We start from the raw sequence: 21,455 nt of genomic DNA, 5'->3' as shown, positions 1-21,455 counted from the left end.
GAATTTTTAATCACAAAAATCAGGGTAATGTCTTTTATTCAATAAATATATATTTATATTATTTTTAATGGTCAGATGTATTCAGTCAAAACACAGTGCTGGTATTGTACATGAAAATCACATCACATGATTCTACTGCTGATTTAGCCTATGGATATTCACACTCTTTCACATGACAAAAGGTAAAACTATCTGCATAGGATTTTGCTTAAAAGAAAGCATATTTACAATAATGTAGATAATGTAATAATGTAAGAACAATAGTGGGGATTTATCAGATCACATGACTTAGAAAGACATGACTTTTTAAATGAAAAACACTAATAGAAGAGGTGCTGTATGTAAAACACGTAGAATTCGCAGTTGATTCTGAAACACACCAGATGAAAATATTGAAAGGAGTAAATTTGTTATTTTTCAGGCCATGTAAACAGACTTTTTTTCCTTGTAGATATCATTGAATCACAATTGATGCATTTCAAAAATAAGCTTTGTTCAACTCATTTAAAGTCTCCACTATGCAATAAGGCACCATATAGAAATATTATAAAATCCTGTGCTTTTCACCATCAAGGGAGATGTGAAGACAACGTGTTAATGGTTTTTCTAGAAACTTAGGCTTGGAAACGGCAATAAAAAATGGCTACATATTATCTATACTGATAAAGCTTGAACATAGTGTCACCAAAAAAAAGAAGAAAAGGAACAGCAAGTATTTTTAGCAAATTTTCATGCAACTTGAGTTCAGGAATCAGCTTAGGGATGCCTTTTTATAACACAGACTCGTTCCATTTTGTGAAATGGTGGGTGAGGACATTAGCTTTAATCCCAAGTTTAAACGATACACTTTGAACCAGCTCACACTCGACAGCCCTAAACCAATTGAAAACAAATACTGGGAGCAAATAAACGCTAAAAATGACTGATGACTCGTGTCAGATTGTACAAACACTGCTTGTGCAATAGGCTAGGTGATGATAATTTTCCATTGTCTGCTTCAGATCTTCTTACCCAACTTTGCTTTCTGTGGAAAAAAAAAGACAAGAAAAAAGTGTGAGTTATTTACAGCTGGAAGCACTGGCGCTCCACTCTAAAATGTTACTATAAGAGCCAGGATTGTTGTTTCTTAAAACACTGACAAGCATTTGCAAGCAATTGGGTCTGTTAGGTGAGGAGACAATTTGCATTGTTGAAAGAAAGAAAAAGGCAGGTACTGCTAGAATTACAATAAATAAATAGAAAACAGATGACTCCATACAGTAATAAGAAAAAGTAAAATGCCATGCATACTATTCCAGTTGCATGTTTGGGTGTCACATTGTAGGAAGCCTTCTGCCTGGCCTGTTTAAAAGACTCCTCTGCCATTTTGACCCTAAAAAAAAGGAGAAATAAATGCCAATCATGTGATAAAGACGTTAAGAGCAATTAATTAGCTGCATAGAGCTACACAGATTCACTTTGCTAAAATTCACCATTACACCATCAAAAAAGAAAAATGTAGTATAGTTCTAAAGATTGCAGGTTTATACCATCCAACTTGTGGTCATGGGGCATTTAAACACAAGGATTTTGGTTTGACAGAAGGCCAGACTTTCTACTCTGAAATGATTCACTCTAGTTTACTATAGCAAGGAGAGGGCCAGAAATGTCACTACTCATTTGCTCTTTAAAAGTAAAATGATTAACATGCTGGCACTGAGTGAGTAGAGCAGTTTACACTAGCAGACTCGCCTGTTGTCTCTACCCATTACATGTTCAATGCATGGTAGTGCTGCATCTTTGCATGCCCATACAGGCAGAAGTGAGGATTACCATCTACTGTTCCACATATGGCAAAGGACAAAGAGTTAATGCTTTCAAATTAGTTTTTATTCTTTCCTACTGAACAAGCAAAGACTATGACATTGGACCTCTCTTACAAATACTATCACAAGTCAATCTTCATTGGAAATAATGGACCAATTTGCTTTTTGTTGACATATGCAGCTATATCTTCATATTTATCAAACCACTGGAAGCTAACTGGATGATGCATGTGTTTTTTTCGTTGCTGGGGTAAGGACAAAGATTTGGGTCATTTGCCCTCTTTCCCTTCATGAATTTGAATGAATCTGATAGGATCTTCAGTGAACATGAGATGTACTGCAAGTTATTAATGGTTTGGAAACTCAAGCTTGGGGAAAATTCAAAATGAAGGAGCATTGGGCACATCTGTTATCACATTTTAAGGCTCCCAACCAGAGAAAACAAGAGAAAAAAGTAGACTGATATCTCAGCAGTATTTCATTTTTAGTCAAAAGTTTTAAGCGTCCTATCAGAGGGATTTATCCGTATCAAGGAAAATGTCACATTGTGAAACAGAAATCTTCATATGGCTCACCGCTCTTGTAAGATCAGCTTATTCTGCTTCTTCCACTGGTCTTTAAAATCTGTGGAAAACTCATGCCAAATGGAGAAGAATGTGTGGGGAGAGACTTCTTTCTCTCCTGCCTTTGGTTTAACTGAGAAGGATACACTCAACTCCAAGAAACTGAGGACAGAGAAGAAAAACATTACTTCAAGACCAAAACATTACAACACCAGATTACAGAAAACTATACCAATTATTGTGAAACTTGGCAGTCCTATGCAGATATGCAAAATATGATAGCTAATCTTGGAATAATGTGCTTTTTGGAGATTTAATAGTAGAGTAACTAAAAAAAAAACAGAATAAAAACAATAATGACTATGCATTTCAACGAACAAAAAATGCTATTAGTGCTGCAAAAGCAAGAAAATCTGATTTAACCAACATGAAGAATTTTGCTGTATCACTCCTTTTCCTTATCCATATGAACCTCTTTTGTATGTTTGTGTATACATACACACGCATACTCTACTGGTGTGTAAGCATGAGTGATGAAAGACAAAGGAGCCAAAGACAGATCGTGCAAAAAGAAAGTGTGCATAGAGCAGCGGATGACATACATTAAGGTGTTAAACGTGGCAGCAATTTTGAGTGGATTAATATCGTGGACAGGTTGGGGTTTCTTTGTTTGGAGTGTGCTATAGGAACACATTCCAAGCCAGCAGTAACAGAAGCCTGGAGCCATGGCTGTCTACTCTCGCTCCACTTAGATAAACAACATAGACACTGCATAGGGGGCCTCTCGTCTACTGAAGGCCTGGCATGACGGCCTGCACCTTCCATGTAATTGAAGGAACCAGGAGTCATAAATATTGACAAAGCTGCAAGATTATATTTCTTCACTCCAGCGAGAGTATATCACTTCAAACTGTGTTGGATTGCATTATACCTTACTTTGAAATTCACAACTACAATCACTGCTTTGAAACGTAAAAGACGACCAAATGTAAATTCGTGAAATAAAATGGAAAGTAACATTTTTTAAGCAAAGATATGTAGGAAAAGGTTTTCACACACACACACACACACACACACACACACACACACACCCCCCTTCTTACATCTTCTGAGTTCCTGCTAGCTGGTTCTCCTGCGTTTCCAGTTCAGTTTTGGCTGTGAAAGTAAGAAGAAAAAAAATTATGCATTCGCAAATAGACAGATTTTGCATTTCCCTTAAAAGACAGCTCTTTCATTTATAGTGTGATTTGTATATACAAGGAGATTCAAGATGTCACCATTACTTAATTCAAAAGTCCTGCTCAGGGTCAACATCGAGCCATGAGATTATTGAGTGTTGGATTGTATGCTGTTGCACAACTGACAAATGAGTAGTGGAGATTGCAGAACAAGTGCTTCTTTGTGTAATATTACTTCAAATGGAGACAGATGACTGTGTGTTCACGTTTGTGTGAGGTGTGAGGGAGTAGTTGGACATCATGGTGCACATTAGCAAGCAGTTCCAGCAGACCACAACACTTATCTTGGGGTGCCATCAGGATCATTTTAACTGTGTTATAAATTATGATATGAACGAAAAGCAGTCAAATGTGACAGCCTTGGTTAGACAAGCATTGCAGGTTAGTACTCATCAAATTTCAGATCCAAGGGCTGAGTTTTCATCTCATTTTTTCAATATATCAGCAGTTGTAGAGTCGCTCCAGCTGTGTTTTGTTGGTCTATATCTTCACTATGGTGCTGTATAACTGTCAAAAGGCTAGACATTAAATCCTTGCCCAGATAACATCTCTTTTCCCTCAAGGTCAGTAATGTGTAACCTGCTGTCTTAAACTGTCAAATGATCAGAAATGACCTATGGCCTGCAAATAGCTTTCTGAGACAGATGACAGTAGATGGGACAGAGAATCTTTCCTGGCACAAACCTGTGTGCTGCTTTTACCCAGTTGAATATCTGGTTGCTTTGTGTAATTGAAGCCAGAGCCACATCTAAAGATCTCAGACAAACCTGCTGAGAGGAGCACTATGCGTTATCATTCCAAAGTGCTAAATCACTCAGCAGCCTACAATCTTTCCTGTCTCTGCAGATTGTGCATCAAAAATAACAAATTGATGAGAAATATGAAGTTGTGCGACAACATTTAAAAAAAATTAATATAAAATATAATATAAAATAGACTATTAAATAACCTTTATCATGCTGAATCGTTCAGTATCAAGTCAATATAGTTTGCTCTTTTCTAATAATCTTATTGTGATGTTGTTAAGATATTGTGATATTATGGGAGAGAATCAAACAAAAGAGGAAAACTTCAAAAAACAGGTTATTTAAAGATATAAAACATCAACATGTCTATCTAAAGTCAATAATTTTTTTTCCATAATGTGCTATGCATTCATATTTAAAAGTTTATTTAACCTTCTTGGCTTATTTGCTTTGATTTCTTAGGTTGCAGTTAGTAGAAAATGTAGCAAGAGTATGCCATCAGTCATACTAGTAATCTTTACATTCATCAGAAACAGATTATCACATGGCCGGTGCTCTCTTGCTAGTCATATTGACTCCATCAAAGGCCTGCATGCATGAGAATTTGTGAAGTGAGTGGAGAAAATCGAGCTAGACCAAACAGCCAAGCTCCAACAAGTCCGCTCCCACTGTTATTCTGTGGTTAGTTGCATGGTCAGAAAATAAACAAAAGCGGTTTAAACTGTGGAGCCAGAAACGGTTTAACCCTAGGCTTTTTAGAAATTACAGAAATAACAAAAATAAGACATTTGGCTGTTGTTTCTTTTTTCACCGCTGCAGTGGAAGAACCTCAAGAATCCCGTCTGGAGCCTTGTGAGTCACATGTCCATGTTACAGTGCTTACATTCTGGTCTCAGAGGAAAAACCTCATCATTTGCATCAAAGAGAGAGCCCCCATATTTCTCTCAAACGCACAGAGAGAGAGGAAAGGAGATGGGGAGAGGTGGAAATGGGAGAGATGCTTTCATCTGCAGACTTCCTTTAAAATGGACAGTGAGCATTACTGCTGAAGAACATATGCTATGTATTAGACTCTCATTTGAATACAAAAGCAGTTGGAAAGAGGCCTGCAAGTTGGGTCCTTCAGGAAGATTGGTCACAGTCAACTGAATGTACCCAGGGTCAAAGCCAGTGCTACATAAATAATGACTATTGGTTTGTTTTGGTAAAACAAGTGTTTAAAAAAAAAAAAACCCAGTAAGTCTTACACATTTGAAGGAGACTGCAATAATCTAATATTGCTGCATGCAGATGTTAGATTATAGATAAAAGCTCGACTTCATGACATCTGGTGAATATGACAAATAAACACGATTATATTTTGAGTAGATTTTGACATGATATTTAAACAAAAATGCAGTAGCTGTTTCCTGTTGACTGAAAATTTGCAGCTCACAAATTTTATTATCACAGCCACGGTACTCAGAGGCCGAACCCTTTGTTGTTTCCATCCAAATGCCTCTAGGGCAAAGTTTCATTATTCCAGTCAAATTCCTCTACATCTGAGCGCACAAATAAAGACCAAGTAATATTCAAAGTATACTTAATGAAAAAGATAATTTTCCAAAGAAGTCTGTTTTACGCCACATTATACAGTTCTCCTCTTGGCAGTCAATTTACAGCAAGAAGCTACATAAGTTCAAATTTAGCCTTTTTTTTTTTCTTTGAGTCAGAGCAAGAGTGCTTCATTTTATTAGGCAGAGATCACGATAAAAAAAAAAAAAAACCCACTAAACTGACTCCAAGTGCAGTCATAATCTTTCAAAACAGATAGGCAAACTTGAAACAACATCAGTGAATTATTCAATACACCCTGAAATAAACAGAGGTCCCTATGGAAACTACACTGACTGAGTCTTTGTGTGTGTATAGCAACTGTAAAACGGTATGAAACAGATCTTAAATGTGTTTGCAGGCATGGACAACTTGCATCATTCTGACTGATGAGGTGCGTCAAATAGGCTCACACAAATCTTTAAATTAAATTAAAGCATGCACGCTTAAAGTAGTAAATTATTTCTATGAAAAGGTTTGATACTTAACATGCAAATTCAGCTGCAGATCTGGCAAGGATTTTCAGCAGAAGAACAGTGTTTATGGAACTCCAAATACACTACAGTGACTATGTTTAAAGTAATGAAGGAACATATTAGTGCACTGGTGTGGATTGTCAGTAATAGATGGCTATGGTACAGCTACAAGGATACATCAAGCTTTTGATACAAAGATCCAAACATTGCAGTTCATTGTTGAGTTTAATATTTAAATGGAATTCACTGACAGTCTAGTCAAGTAGACTGCAGACAAATCATATTCAGTTGTTTTCTCACCTCGATTGAGAAATTCATCCATCTTGTCCTTGAATGGTTGCAGGTTCTCTTCAGAGGACAATTTGCAAACTTTCTCTGTTTCAGCAGAGCATGCTGAAACAACAAAAGATTAGAAGATAAGGGGGGTGGGGGAGTCTTCCAGAACAGAAATATTTTATCCACCATTGACGCTCTAATTATCTGCAGTGCTCTTTAACCTAGCTGAGCTTGCTTTAATAAATCTCTACTGAATTTTTGCTGAATAAGTGTCTGCAAAGACATAATAACCCATAATGACTAATAAGTTAGCCCTAGCAACCAGGAAGGCCTGCGGTCTGATCCCAGGAGAAACTTATTGTTACGCTCGATCTGCAAGCATAACAGATACACAAGCTCAGCTCAAGGCCTTAGAGGTGGAGAGGCCATGAGACGCTTAAGGGAACAACGAGGTCGGGACTGGGCAAGTGGTAATTCATCGACCATATGGTGCCTCAGCCAAAAAGGCAAAGCAAGCTCTCTCTCCACTGCATTACTTGCTGATGTCCTTTGGGCCAGCCAAGGCCATTTCTACGCCGCCTACCTATCGGAACCCCCCTCTGGGAACTGTCATCGAAGCCCATGTCTGCTAGAGCACTCAGCTACCTCTGCTAGGTAATGAAGAGGTCTGCAGGTATAGCATGTGATGATGTATTTATGTATGGCCAGTATGTGCCACAGTCACTGGGGTCGAAAGTCAGTTTCCCCTGTGAGCAACTCCATCTTTATGAATTGCAAATAATGAACAGCCTAAAGAATCATTACAGCAGAGAAAAAACAATATTTGGCAATACGGTTTAGGCGTCTGATTGGTTTAGCAGCAAAAACACATAAAACATGATAGAGAACAGACCAGGTTTAGGGAATCGTCGATTAGGCTGCAAGTACACACTCACGTGCATCATTTTGCTCAAAGATACACTTTTAAATAAAAAAAAAAGAAAAAGAAAAAAAAAAAATCACCTCTAGAGCAAGAATAATGACATTTTCTAAATGCTGCATAAATTAAGATGTTTTTCACTCAGCCAGCGAGTTTGGCTTGTCATTATCCAATATCTGAACCTTTTCCTGTGATCTTAATGTGTAGTGACATAACATTAATACAGTTCTCCATTGTCCTATTTTACTTTGTGTTTTTGCTTTCCCACTTAAGAGTTATTGTTACACAAACTCCATGGTTTGTGGAAATATCACATAACCCCCTTTTTCTTGATTCAAGTTCATGCTGAGCTGACTTTTTAAATTCTAAAGATAAAAAGCAAAACTAAAGGACAAGATCCAGAGCTGGTAAATGAAGCCAAGGCAAAGTGGAAAAAAACCCTACAGCTCCTCTAGGTGCCGCTTGATGCTGACTCCAAAAGAGAGCGACTCTTTACAGCACTAAAAAGCATATTCTAGACCAGTTTTGCCCCTCATAACAACATGAAATAGGGTGAATTCTTATATTCCACCTCGACTTCTTAATTAGGGGCATGACCTTTTTGACTGACAGGCCTCTCAGACACAAACAGCTCCAGATTAAGCTGGACTTCTTCACTGTGTGTATCTGGTGCATGTGGAGCATTTTTAATGTATTATCTAAACACTAAGGCTTGGGTGAAATTCTGGTGTTTTCTTTCACTTTACTTAGCACTAATAAGCCAATGTGGTTGCACCTATGCAGTTTATGAATGCAGCTTGCTAACAAAGGTAGCTAGCCTTAGCTGATAAATTAGCATTCCAACTCTTAGCAACTTCTTGGTCAAAAAATAAATAAATAATTGTGTTGCCAAAACACTATGAAGAAGACTGAAGATTAAATGCTGACTGTGTGAAAAAAATGGTTACTTAAAGTCATTACGAAACATGTTACATATAGTTTCTCCAGTTGCATCCAGATTCTTTTACTATTGTAATGCATGCAGAATGTGGTTGGGTATTTGATTGCTGAAACAAGTAAGTTCTATCCTGAAAAACTGGTCATCTGGATGGTTAATGTTTCTCCTAATCCTGTATATATTAATCAGCCTTAATGGAATCGTCGCAGATCAGAGAGGTATCCATACCATGTTCACTACTGCACCCCCATAACATCACAAAAGCTGGCTTTTGAACTATGCACTGAGACGAAGCTAGGCAGCCCCCTGACACTTGAGTCCAGAAGACCAGCATCTATAATTTTGAGTTGATTATGAGTCACAGGACAGTTTTCCACATTGCCTGAGTCCATTTTAAAATGTTTGGGTAAAGAGTTGGCACCAGTGATTCATCATCATGTTTAAAAATGTTTTTTCCTTGTATGGTGGCTTTAGTTAACTGTGTTTATTGACAATATATTTTGTAAGTGTTTTTGAGCTGGTGTGCTGATTTCCACTATAGAATTGAGGCTCTATTTAATCCAGTGAGGCCAGAGTATCTGACTTTTTCAATACTTGTTTTCAGTCTTCCTAAAACAGTCTTACTGTTCTTTTTAAGTTAAGAAATTTAATTCCTAAATGGCTTAACTATTTATCCATGCAGTGTATCACAGAGTAATAATCCCTTTATCTCTTTGCATCTGAAAAACTTACTAGTATGCCTTTTATATAGCCAGGCATGTTATTACTCTAGTTAACACTGGGCTCTTTAACTAGTTGTCGAACAACACACACCACCCCATCTCTTAAAACATGTCACGAGTAACAAATTTAAAATGAGCATATATTCCTAAAATAGCATTTGTCTTTCCACCGTTTTCAGTTTAACGCAGGATTTAAATGACTTGCACATCATTTCATTGAATTTTCATTTTATGTTTTAAACAGTGGTCCAACTTTTTTGGAAACGTGATTATAAATTCTGCAGTTATCTTCTGAATAGTCTCATATTTGTATTTTTGAGTTCCAGGACAATGAGGAGAGCCTGAACAGACTCTCTCAGTAGTAGAAGTTCCTTGACCTTTCCCTGTCTATATTTCTCTTTCTCGTTCATGACGACAATAAAGGTAGGCCAGGTCCAACATGAGTCTACATCTGACAAGTAACATCTGCTTCCAGTTAGCTTGTCTGTACAACAAACAGATGCTATCTCAATGTTGACTGGCCTGTACAATCCACACATGACCATAGCTGGTCAGGTCTGGAAAATTATTTTGCGTTATGCAAGCAACACTTAAATGAATTCATACATTTTTTTTTATCATATAATGTTGCATAAATATCAATGCAGTGTCATTTTAAACATGTTATAAGACTTGCAATAATTACAGAACAACTAAGTTTACAACCTTGTAAGCATTATGTAAATACAGTGTTTAGGATGTGCCCACAAGAAGGAAAACTATGGAATGCAAGTTTATCACTGTACCATTGAGGTCTTTCCTCAACTTGCGGAGATCTCTTTGAAAGTCCTCAAACTTCATCTGGGAGGCCTGGAAAAGGTCCAGGGGCTCAGGCAGAGGGTAGACGCATGTCTCTTTGCCAGCATCCTGGTTAAAGACAACACACATACATGTGCAAAAACACACACACTGCAATGTCAAAATCAATCTTTCTCAAATGGAAGAGGGCCTCTCTATACTTTACACACAAGGCAAGATTTAAATAAATGTCTTGAGGGACCGACATGTACTTATCAGCAGTTCAGACATGCCAGAGAAGATGTCTAAAACTACAGCAGATAATGACCATTAAGCCGGGGTCAGAAAGCACATGTCAATTCTCCTCATCAGCATTAGTGACAGGCCATAATGAGTGCTACAGCCATGTCATGCAGGTTGATTTTGGCAAGCTGCACTACTGAGTTCATCTCATCTGGAGAACCTAATTATTTACACTAGCGCTGCTTTGGATGCTGTGCCAATGAACAGACTGCAGGTTTGAACGAAGCCAGACCAAAGCAGAGTAGGAGCGGGAGATGAAGAGTGAAAGACAGAAAGAGAAGTATAAGAGAGAGCCCGGGAAAGCGAGAGAGGGAGGGAGAGGTGGAGCGGTAGAGAGAGATTTGTTTCTGCTGTAAATGAGGAAAGGGAAAATAAATAATTTGATAAAGGATAAGCCATGGTATCCTCTGGCAAGAGAGGAGATGAAAAGAGAGCTCTGGAAGGATTTCTAAGCAAATCAGACTAAAACAGAAAAGTGATTCGAATAAACAGGAACCAAAACATACCTCATCAAAGTGCCTTAAATAGTAAGCAACAATGTAGGACAAAAGACTCTGGGAGTTATCCTGAAAGAAAGAGAAAGATCCAAATAAATAAACCAAGATCCCTTTATTTATTAATTTAATCATTTTGGAGCAGGACGTTTTAATTTGTGCAGGGCAAACAAGAATGGAGACAGCAGCCTTAGAAGTTAGGAATAAATCATGACATTGGAAGAGTACTACAACAAAACACAACTGTGCTTGGCTGGCCGTCATAACTTAAGAGTTGGTGGAAAGTTTGATGTTCTTTATGGATACCTTACTCTGTCCGCCACTACAAAAACACAAACCATTGCTTCCTTATATGGCAGTGCCAAGGGCACTCCGAGTCTGCTGTGATATTGAATCAGAACAAACACGATTGCTTCTCCTCAAAATCTGCCCAGCTATGGTCATAAGGCTTGACCCCCCAGAGAGAATACATTTGAAACCCTGTATCCCATTTTAAAACTAGAAGTCAGATATTAAAGAATTAGTTATTTTCCCATTTATATTTTACTGCATAATGTGAATTAAACAAAGCTAGACAGACCTCTAATCTATACATTTTTTTCTTCCCCACTTCTAATCCAGTCCTTTCCAGGTTTCTTGTGAATTACACATCTGCTATTGCAAAGTAAGTGATGTTTGCTTTTACTCCAATACTCACACTGCTTTTAACGTCCTTCAGTTTTGGCAGAATGTCCAAGGTGAAGCCGTCAGCCTGCCCTCGAGACCGATTTCCTCCGTTCATAAAATTGCCAAAAGCCAGCACCAGGCCGAGCACCTGCAGTACGGCCTTACTACTCTGGAGAGTCTGAGGTGAACACACCACACAGACACGCAAGATGAAGATATGAAGGCTAAACCAAGTGACATGAAATAAAACAAACTGAGAAGAAGGCCAGTGGCTCACCTTGCACACTTTCTGAAGGATTTCAATTTTGCGGAGGATTGAAGTGATACATTCATGGAAGGTTGACTGAAAAAGGATGCAGAACACCCTTTCAGAGAAATTGGAGATTTGTGATAGCTGGAACAGAAACCTGATGAAGGGACAAGACCAGTCAACTTAAACCATATATTTAACAGCAAGACATTGAACAGACTTAGTTTAGAGGGTGTATTTGGTTCTTACTGTTCTGGCTTGTCTAGTGGTTTGGCATCTTCCTTGCCTTTGGCAGATTTAATGTGCTTTTTAATGCTGTCCATCTCATCATCTTGAGCTCTCTGTCAAAAGAAAGTACACATTAAGTTGAAATAGAAATTGGTTACAGTTATGACGCTGACAAAAGGTTATTTTATTTTACTTAAACCTAAACTAAGCTAGCCAAAACACAAAATGCATCTACAAAAGCCTTGAGTCATCACTCATTTCTTTACACTGTGACAGGAAAATGCACTGGCACCATCTTTAGGATCATTGTCATTGCTGAAAATTGAAGCTGTTGCCAATCAGATGCTTTCCAGATGGCATTGTATGACGGATCAAAATCTGAGGGCAATTATCCGTGTTCATAATTTCATACATTTTGACAAGATCTTCAACAGTGCTAGCTGTAATGCAGCCCTAAACCGTGACAGCACCATGTTTTGTACTCTCCTGACCTTATTCAAACATTTTGATGATGATTTTAACCAAAATTTTCAATTTTGATTCATCACTCCATTAGACCTGTTGCCAGTTCTTGTGCAATTTGGCATACGTCAGCCTTTTCTCCCGGTTTCTCTTTCCTAAGAATGGCTTCTTGACAACCACCCTTTCACTGAGACCATTTCTGATGAGGCTTCAGAAAAGTAGATGCATCAACTGAACTTCCAGATCAGTCTCTCAGATCCTGTGTCAAGTCTTTGGTGAATATTTATTTTGACTATTTCTTAATTAGATGACTTTCAGATAAAGTTTATCTGCTGTAGAGAGTTTTTCAGGCCTGTTTCTTTAGACCTGCCACTTTTTTGTACTGAACTTTAAGATTTGTAAGCTAATACTACTTTGTGAATCACCTTGTTGGTAGAAAAATTTTAGAAATGCTGTTTTCAAACTGTTAACATTGACATTACTGTAGATTCAACTAAAGAAGTGAGAACAAATTATGGGTTTTTGTGTAAGCCGTTAGTTCAAAAAAAAAAAAAAAAAAAAAAAAAGTGGCTCATTGGAAGGAAAATATAAAGAAATGAGCGTCGACTCAAGACTTTTGCACAGCTTGATTACAAGAGAACATACATGGATATTGCTGAAACATATCTGTGTATGTATTTCCTTTATTTTTGTAAGGATCAAAGGTAGCAGTGCCACAGTCAGGAAACCAAAATTTAAAGAAAATTGCTGAAGAGGAAAATTAGTGAAAAACCACATCTGTAAAAGAAATGGGTGGGACACTGACAGCACAGGAAACAGTATTAAGTGCCTTATAAAAGAATTCGTTTGGATATTACTTGAATCACTTTTATCCTCTGAGTCACACCAAGCGATCCAAAGCGGTGAAAACATACATTCAAATTAAAGTCCATCCCTTGGAAATAGTGAGCCTTTTTGTAATAGCTGAAAAAATACACATTAGAAGGAGTTATACTTGGACATGTTCCCAAAACAGCATTTGAATGTTGAATGATTTTTGAACAAAAATATCAATAGATGTAATTCTGCACTCTGCGTCTAAGAAGCTGCATTGCCTCTTTTTGCAAAAATAATTGTACCGGTGTTTTTTCATGTTTTCCCCCCCATTTGTCTCTGATATCAGCTCACTGAAACTTTTTAATGCTCATCCATGCAAAAATTAGTTGTAAGGTGTTTGGAGGTTTTCTTGCATTTCAAACCCTGCAACATTTCAGTTGGATTGAAGTCTTTATTTGCGTGTCTTAGGCCATTCACAACCCCCTACCCTCCCTAATTTTCTTCCCTTTTGATGTCTGGAAGCTTTATCTCAAGTGTAAAAGAATTCTCAAATTATGTTTTGTACATAAACTCAACCATATGCCAGCCTATACAGTATAGGTTTCACAAATGCTAAAAGTATTGCCTTCAGCCAGACTACATTCCTGACTATTATCCTGCTGCCAGGCTCTGGACCACAGTTTTATACAAGGTGGTTTAAAAAAAAGCAAGCCGAAAATGCCCCTTCGTTTCACAAGAGGCAAAGACAATAGATCCTAATGTGTCTGACGCAGAGGGGCAAAACAATAAAACCATCTCCAGGAAGAAAATGTAAACTCTCTCTTAGTCCCTCCAGAGCCCTTAGACCCCCAAAGTCTGAGTCTCAGCAATCTGGCCTCACCCTCTGTTTCTCTCCATCCTACTCTGGGGTTTGGCCTCGGCATGGATCCTTGGAAAACATCAAACACCAGCATCAAACGCACTGAGGGCCAGATTAGTATTCTGCACACCGCTGCCTTCTGTCGGTGAGGGCAAGCTCTCCTTCGCCTTCTCTCGAGATGTTTTCAAGTGTAAATATATTTAACACAAAGCAGATCCTTTTCAAAGGGCAGCAGTGGAGCCCAGCAGTGTTTGGTGTAATTGGGGACAAGTAGGCATTAGCGTGTGATCTTTGAATTGCTAGGGCATGTTGTGGTGGTTGTTAGCATGAGAAATACAGTCCCATGTGGAATATCAAATGCAAAGTACAGTAGGATGATATTTGTGATGCCAGAATACTAGAGGTAGCCAAGTGGTATTCATTACGCAAGTTTCTAGTACAGGGCTAAACAGAGCCAGACAGGCCTTAATCACTATTTATGTCACTCAGTTTTCAATGAAACTACATTTATGAGATACTTTGTACCTTGAGCTGCCAAATAATTGACCCCAAATGACAAGTTACATTGTGTAATGATAATGTAAACTATATCTAGTCTTTTTTCAGAGCAATGCCATGTAAAATGGGGTTTGAGGTGATCATATCTTGTTTAAAAGTTTAGGAGAGTCTGACTCACTGACCTCTCTGACCATTATCTACTACCAGCTGAAAGAAGTCTGAACTTGAGACAACTCGTCTGGGGCCAGATTATGGCTTGATATTAGAGGGTAGGGAGCAGTGTCCCGCTATCACTGTGACCCCTTTAATGACACTGGTTTTTGTTCAAAGAACAGGAGCGGCTATAATCTGGAGCTCATAGACTAAGCGACTCTGCGTGCATCTGTCTTTATCCTCATACTGTACACTACATGCAAATTTGTGTGGGTCAACATGTTTGTTTGTGAGCATGTTTGTGTGGGTGAGAGAAACAGAGAGTGAGGCAGAGAAGACTGTGATCTAGCTCCTAGCACAGTGAGTGAGGGTGTAACCATTAGAAGCCCCTCACATTCCTAAAGACAGGCTGACTGTGCTGCCAACTGTGGTTTAGGGGGCTGGAGACCCACAGACAGGATGGAGTCTCGCAATACAAAAGAGAAACAATTTGGCTCCGCGACTCAATAACATAGCCTTAGGCCATAAGGGGGAGAAGCAGAGGGAGAGGGCTTGAAGTCTTGGGGTGACTGGAGAGGTTAGAAGACTTTTGATCCTGAGTTATGACACATTGGTTCATAACTACAGCTTGTCTCAAGCCACAGTCTCATTCCCATGATCAACATTATTAATATGCCTCTGGCAGCCAAAGGTCTAGGCCTCTCCTGTGTAGTTGTGCCAAAAAGTAATTCACAGGAATTTCACAGCATCTTAAAAATGTATCACAGTTGAAATGTGGAAAACATACTCATTTTCATGTTCTATTATTTACTGACCCGACTTCGAATGGTCCCTGAACCATTTCAGCTGGGGCTGGGGAGATTTCCTATCAGACGAGCTTGATGAATATGTATTTACTCTATAAATGGAAGTCTTCACAGCCAAAATGGAGACATATTGGGAAGTACTGATGACAGTTCTGTAATTCTTTGCTAATATTATATGATTTACCTTGGCAAAGCTCACTGTAGTCGGTTCTTTTTTTAAAACCACATCGAAGCTCTGACACAAATCCTGGAGTTTCTCAACTATCATTTCCTTTGCACATGGGCATTACAAAAGTTGAGTCAATCAGATCCAGAGTGTAGAAAACATGTTTACTACGTAAAAGCTTTGGTTCCCTTCCAGGGCAGCAGACAGACCTACACATGACTGACGCTGTCGCCAAACAGCACACATACCAGTACAGTTTGTGGCTTGCCTGTTTGTTTTAGTATCTAATGCACATTTCCTCAGTTCACCCCTTTCAAGTGGAACATGGAATAAGACTTAGATAGAGAAATATGTTCGCAGTAAAGTGGCATCTCTGAAATGTTGCTACACAATAATGTAATTACAGTAAGATTTTTTTCACCCCTACAATTTAAACAAAAGTTCAGCCTTTGATAATGTTGGAAAGATACATTTTGATGAATGACATTTGGTGTTTTGTGGTTTACCCTCAGTCAAGTGAAAAATAAAACAACACTAACATGTGATGATTTTCTTTTGCCATTTTGTTGATATCACTGCTTTTTGAGTCTTCTTGGGTTTCATTCTATAATGGAATGATTGCTTGTTATTGATATATGGCATGAAATGTGAAACAATAAATCATTCTATTTGTCACTAGCAAGCTGTTCCAAACTCATACTTTTACTGCAAACCACACAGGAAAAGAAAAAAGACCAAGGTTTTCCCTGTGCGAATACTGCCATCAACATCAGCCTGAGCTGTCGGTGGAGTTGCTTTGTATAATTTTCCTGGGCTGGTTGCTCAACATTGTGTATTTATGTGATTCTGGATTGGCAGGAAAGTTCCCAAATGTATTTCAGCTTGGGAAATTGCCTTTTCACTGGTCTATTGACTCATTGAAAACCACTGTCCGCATGATCCTTTATCATCCTTCCTTTAAAGTAAAAAAATTTGCAAAGAAAAACGTTATTATATTATTTTTGTGACCATATGAAATAGCTTTGATTCCAAAGTCTTTGTTGTTATACTCACATTTTCATAGAGGGCTTGCAGAGTCTCCAGATCAACAACAGTATTGTCCATATTTAGAACGGCTGTGGATGGAAAGAGAGGGTGACATGGTTAATGTTAATGTTAACACTAAAGCATGTCATGACATTCTTTTACCTTGAATGAACACCATTAACAAGTCAGAAATCAAACCAACACAAACAGACCGACAATTTCATAATCTCTAGATTATACAGTGGTTCTTTTTCTGAAACAACAACTACAAACAAAGGTAGAATACCATTTCCTGCTGGGGCTGAAGGTGCCATGAAACAAGGACAAAAGTGATCCTATGCCCACAAAAAGTGACACATCGTATGCTTTAAGCTGCACAGTTATCAGTTCTCATGACGATAGCATGCAAGGAGCCATAAACTAAAACATAAATATGGAGGTCTTAGAAACCTGTCAAAGGTACAAAGATCTGTGTTTGAACTCCTGTGTTTGAATTCCTGGTGTCGCCTTTTTGTCTCGGCGCGAGGACCTGGCGCCCTTGAGCATTAATCCTTTGAAAGTAAATGTTTAAAGACAAACAGAGCCCGGGGGTCTGTGGTGTTGAGGCTGAGGTGTTGCTGTACGCACAATCACCCAGTGAAGTGCTTGACACCTATATGTGTATTTCACCATGGTGTAGGGGCCCAAAATCACTCACAATATTTTGATCTGTTGATTGCTGCTGAGGTACAGGGGTGAAGGCTAGGGTCACAGAGGCTAAAGCAACTTTGAGTAAGAGAGTTTGCTTGGATAATGAATACAGAAGGACTTTTTAAGGCTTTTACAGCACAGCTGAAAAATAAGATCAAAGAAAATGACGGCAAATATAAAACTAAAGGATAGTCAGGCATGTGGAAATAGTCTGATATCACTTTCTCTCTCTCTCTGTAGGCAGTTCTGTTGCCTTTTTAATCTCTTCACTGTTCTTCTCCAAGTGCAAATCAACTCCTCCTTTTTTTTTTTTTTAGTCCTTTGCTGTCACTTCCTGACCTCTTCACACACTCTTTTCTTCCAAAACCACCACAAAAAAACTGCACTTTTCTGTTTCTCTCACTCATTTCTTTTAACCATTTGGTTTTCATTACTATCCAAACCAGTCTGGCTGGCTTATTTGACTGGAAACTGTTTTTTTCAGGAGAAAACCGTATCGTCACGGTGACACAGGAACTGAAATCCAGACCCATCTGCCCAGGTCTATCCTGACTATCACATTTGACCCAAACATGGCGCCGGTAACCACCATCTCTGACGGAGGCTGGTGGTCTAAAGCATCTCAGGAACGCCGACAGTGCACGGAAGTGTCCTATGAAACATGCAGAGTGTCGGCCAAGTCTGAGAGCAAACAACAACAGCTGTGAGGGAAAAAAAAAAGTCTCGACTTCTCACTGAGCAATTGCGCCGTCATAAAACTGACACAATCTAAATCAATGACTCAGAAGTTGTTTTTCTTCATGTCAGAGATCTCAGATTTACAAAGACTTTGCTAGTCATTGACCTAATCACGAAACCAACAGGAAACGAAACTAATTCACTACACTGACAGGAACAATTACAAAGTTTGGGCAAATTAATCTCTCTCTTTGGTAAACAAATCATCCTTTGATTCTTTAATCATCTTAAACCTCTAATAGCACAAGGGAACATTAGATCATGTCCGGAATGGGAAAACATTAGCATAGTTATTATACAGACTTTGGGGGTTTGTTATTTATGGGAAATTGAGTATTTTAAGGCTATAATTATTATAATTATTCAGACCTAAAAATTCAGGATTCACATTCAGGATTATTTTTATTTCTGCACAGAAGATGACCCACTGTCATGTCAGAACAAGTAGATAATATTTGAAAGTAGTCCACCAAATCACTGAGATGTCCTTTCTCTGATCTCTTAGTGACATACTGAAGTTTCCAATCAGTGCTAATTATGTAGTAGTGCAAAACTGTCCTAACATAGGAGATAAATACCAGTACTGATGAGCGTGGCCCTCTCTTGCCCTTCCAATCTGACCTAAAATAGATGCACCAAAGACTGACATTAAGACCAGAAATGCAGAACAACATTTAGTCCCACCAGATTCTTTGAAGATGCTGCAGATAAAACGCTCCCAGAGAGCGACTGTTTATTGCTACATTGCTGGTTTGTGTGGCACACATTTATTTTGATGTAACCTAACCATGTCTTGTGCGTGAGGAGTTAAGGTTTGAAGCTAACGTAAATGCTTTACTGAGAGAAGATTGAATAGGATGGGGAGATGACGAGAAGTGTTTAGACACAGATGAGCAAAGACTGGAGAGCAATCAGAGAGTAACTAAAACAGGAAGACCATCTGTAGCCATCATCATCTCCAAAATGACTTCACTTTAACAAAGCCGCTTAGACAAGATGGTGACAACTCATCAGACAGAGTGTCTCTGTGAAACACGATGTGGATGTTAGATGGGGAGAGAATATGCAAAATAAAAGAGAAAAGAAACAGATGAGATGAGGGGAACTAAAGAAGAAAGCATTTCAGATGCCTTTCAGCAGTGATAACACCAAACACTGGAATAGCTTCGGTAAAAACAAATCCAATAATATTCTAACTTCACAGCAGACTAAAAAAAAGATATATACAATGGGGTTTGCTGATGTTCAGTGTGCAGAATTATTTCTTTTTTAGAGATGATATGGTTTCAAATTGCCGCTTTTGTACGCTTTTGATAAAAATTCACTGTTGTTTGGAAGTTAGCATCTTCCCAACACACCTGGGGATGACTGTGTACTACCTTCAAACAGAGGAAGGAACTACCCTTGTGGCACTTAAATAAAAGCATCTCTGGCTGCTCTCAGGCACAGTGGTGTTTTAATCTCAAAGCCAATATCAGCAAGCAGTATTCACAACACTACTAACACAATGTTCAGCAGGTGAAAAGTTTACCACACTTCTTATCATTTTGACTTTGATTTTATTACTTTTATTTGACTGTGCTGTCTGTTCATCTTTTTAATCTTGTTTCTTTAAACACTTTCTTAACAGGTGTTTATCCTCCACAGTAGTTTTTATGTAAGAACAAAAGTTATATGCTATGCAGTATTTTACTTTTATTCATTAATCTGTTTTCACTAGAAATTACATGGGATAAGTTCCTGTTGTTTTTTTCAATGTGCTGTATAATAAAAACAGAGACAAATAGCATGTTGACTAGAGCCTTACCATACTAACATTTGCCAATTAACACAAAGAAACAACCTGATGGGTTATAAAAGTATTTGTTCATGATCAGAAGTAGTGGGTGTTTTATAATTCTAGTCTGATGTTGTCAGAAGAATGAGGTTAAAAAAATGTTTCACTCACTGGCAACTTTTACAACTGCTCGTTAATGCAGTTGTCTAATGAGCCAAACACATGGCAGCAACTCATACATGTAGGCATGGTCAAGATGGCTTGCTGAAGTACAAATCAAGCATCAGAATTGGGCGGAAAGGTGATTTAATATGGTATCGTTGTTGGTACCAGATGGAGTGGTCTTAGTATTTCAGAAATGATCTACTGGGATTTTCCACATACAACCATCTCTAAAATTACAGGGAATTATCAAATCGTGTCAAGTGTCAGTTCCCTAGAAGATGCTAGTATGCTAGATACCAGTATGGGCGAGCTGATAGGAAGGCAAAATAACTAGTTGTTACAATCAGGTTATGCAGAAGACCATCTCTACATTCTGACCATGCTGAACCTTGAAGCAGATGGACTACAGAAGCAGAAACCACACCGGGTACCATTCAGCTAAGAACAGGAAACTGAACCTACACGTTGCATAGGCTCACCAAAACTGGCAAAAAAGATTGTCTAGTCTGATGAGTAGGGTCAAAATTTGTCATAAACAACGTGAAAACATGGATCCTTCCTGCCTTGATCAACAACTCATTTTGTTGTTGGTGGTGTAATGCTGTGGAGGATGTTTTCTTGAGACACATGGGGCCCCTTAGTACACACTGCACGTGATTTAAATGCCACAACCTACCAGTGTATTGTTGCCAAGCATGTCCACTCCTTTGTGACTGTAGTGTACCCATCTTTTCATGGTTACTTTCGTCAAGATATTGTGCTCTTAAAGCTCATTTCACCTAAAAATGGTTTCTTGAACATAAAAGTTTCACAGTATTTCATTGTACTTAAATAGCCTCCGGAGTGACCAGCTTTGAATCCAATAGAGTACTTCTGGGATTGTTGTGGAACGAGAGATTCACATCATGTATGCGCAGCAACTGTGTAGTCCTATCTTATCAAGATGGACCAAAATCTCTAAGGAGTGTTTCCAGCACCTAGTTGAAGCCATGCTACAAAGAATTAAGGCAGTTCTGAAAGCAAAAGAGTGTCCAACCCAGTACTTACTGTGTAGTGAATGTATCAAATTTAATAAAAGTTGTTTAGCCATGTCACCCAAAATCACAGACGTTAAAAATGGAACTATAGCAAAAGTCAAGACATCACCAAAATCTGTGGAATTAACCTGCTCAAGATACCGGTTTATTTAAAAAGTGTCAGCTAAAATTAAGTTGTGAAATAAATGACTGAATGACAGAGAAATGACTGATATTTTCCATCCCTGGAGTAAAACAGACCATGGCTATTAAAAAGATCAATAGCACGT

The 21,455-nt window shown here is 38.4% G+C and overlaps 1 protein-coding gene across 1 annotated transcript in view; it reads right to left on the bottom strand.

Annotated features, from left to right (window-relative positions):
* Nucleotides 1-19: 19 nt before the first annotated feature.
* Nucleotides 20-21,455, bottom strand: part of fmn2a (formin 2a) — a 40,225-nt gene continuing 18,789 nt past the window's right edge. Inside the window, 11 exon segments of the mRNA XM_019366977.2 lie at nt 20-1,024; nt 1,291-1,372; nt 2,381-2,530; nt 3,472-3,523; nt 6,722-6,814; nt 10,061-10,181; nt 10,862-10,921; nt 11,547-11,693; nt 11,793-11,922; nt 12,015-12,106; nt 16,807-16,868. Of these exon segments, the coding sequence (XP_019222522.1) occupies nt 998-1,024; nt 1,291-1,372; nt 2,381-2,530; nt 3,472-3,523; nt 6,722-6,814; nt 10,061-10,181; nt 10,862-10,921; nt 11,547-11,693; nt 11,793-11,922; nt 12,015-12,106; nt 16,807-16,868 (1,016 nt within the window). The 3' untranslated portion in view covers nt 20-997.

This window comes from Oreochromis niloticus, linkage group LG13, assembly GCF_001858045.2.
Source record: "Oreochromis niloticus isolate F11D_XX linkage group LG13, O_niloticus_UMD_NMBU, whole genome shotgun sequence".
Classification (NCBI taxonomy): Eukaryota; Metazoa; Chordata; class Actinopteri; order Cichliformes; family Cichlidae; genus Oreochromis; species Oreochromis niloticus.
Note: the sequence above shows the minus strand (reverse complement) of the source record. Positions and strands in the feature narration are given on the sequence as shown.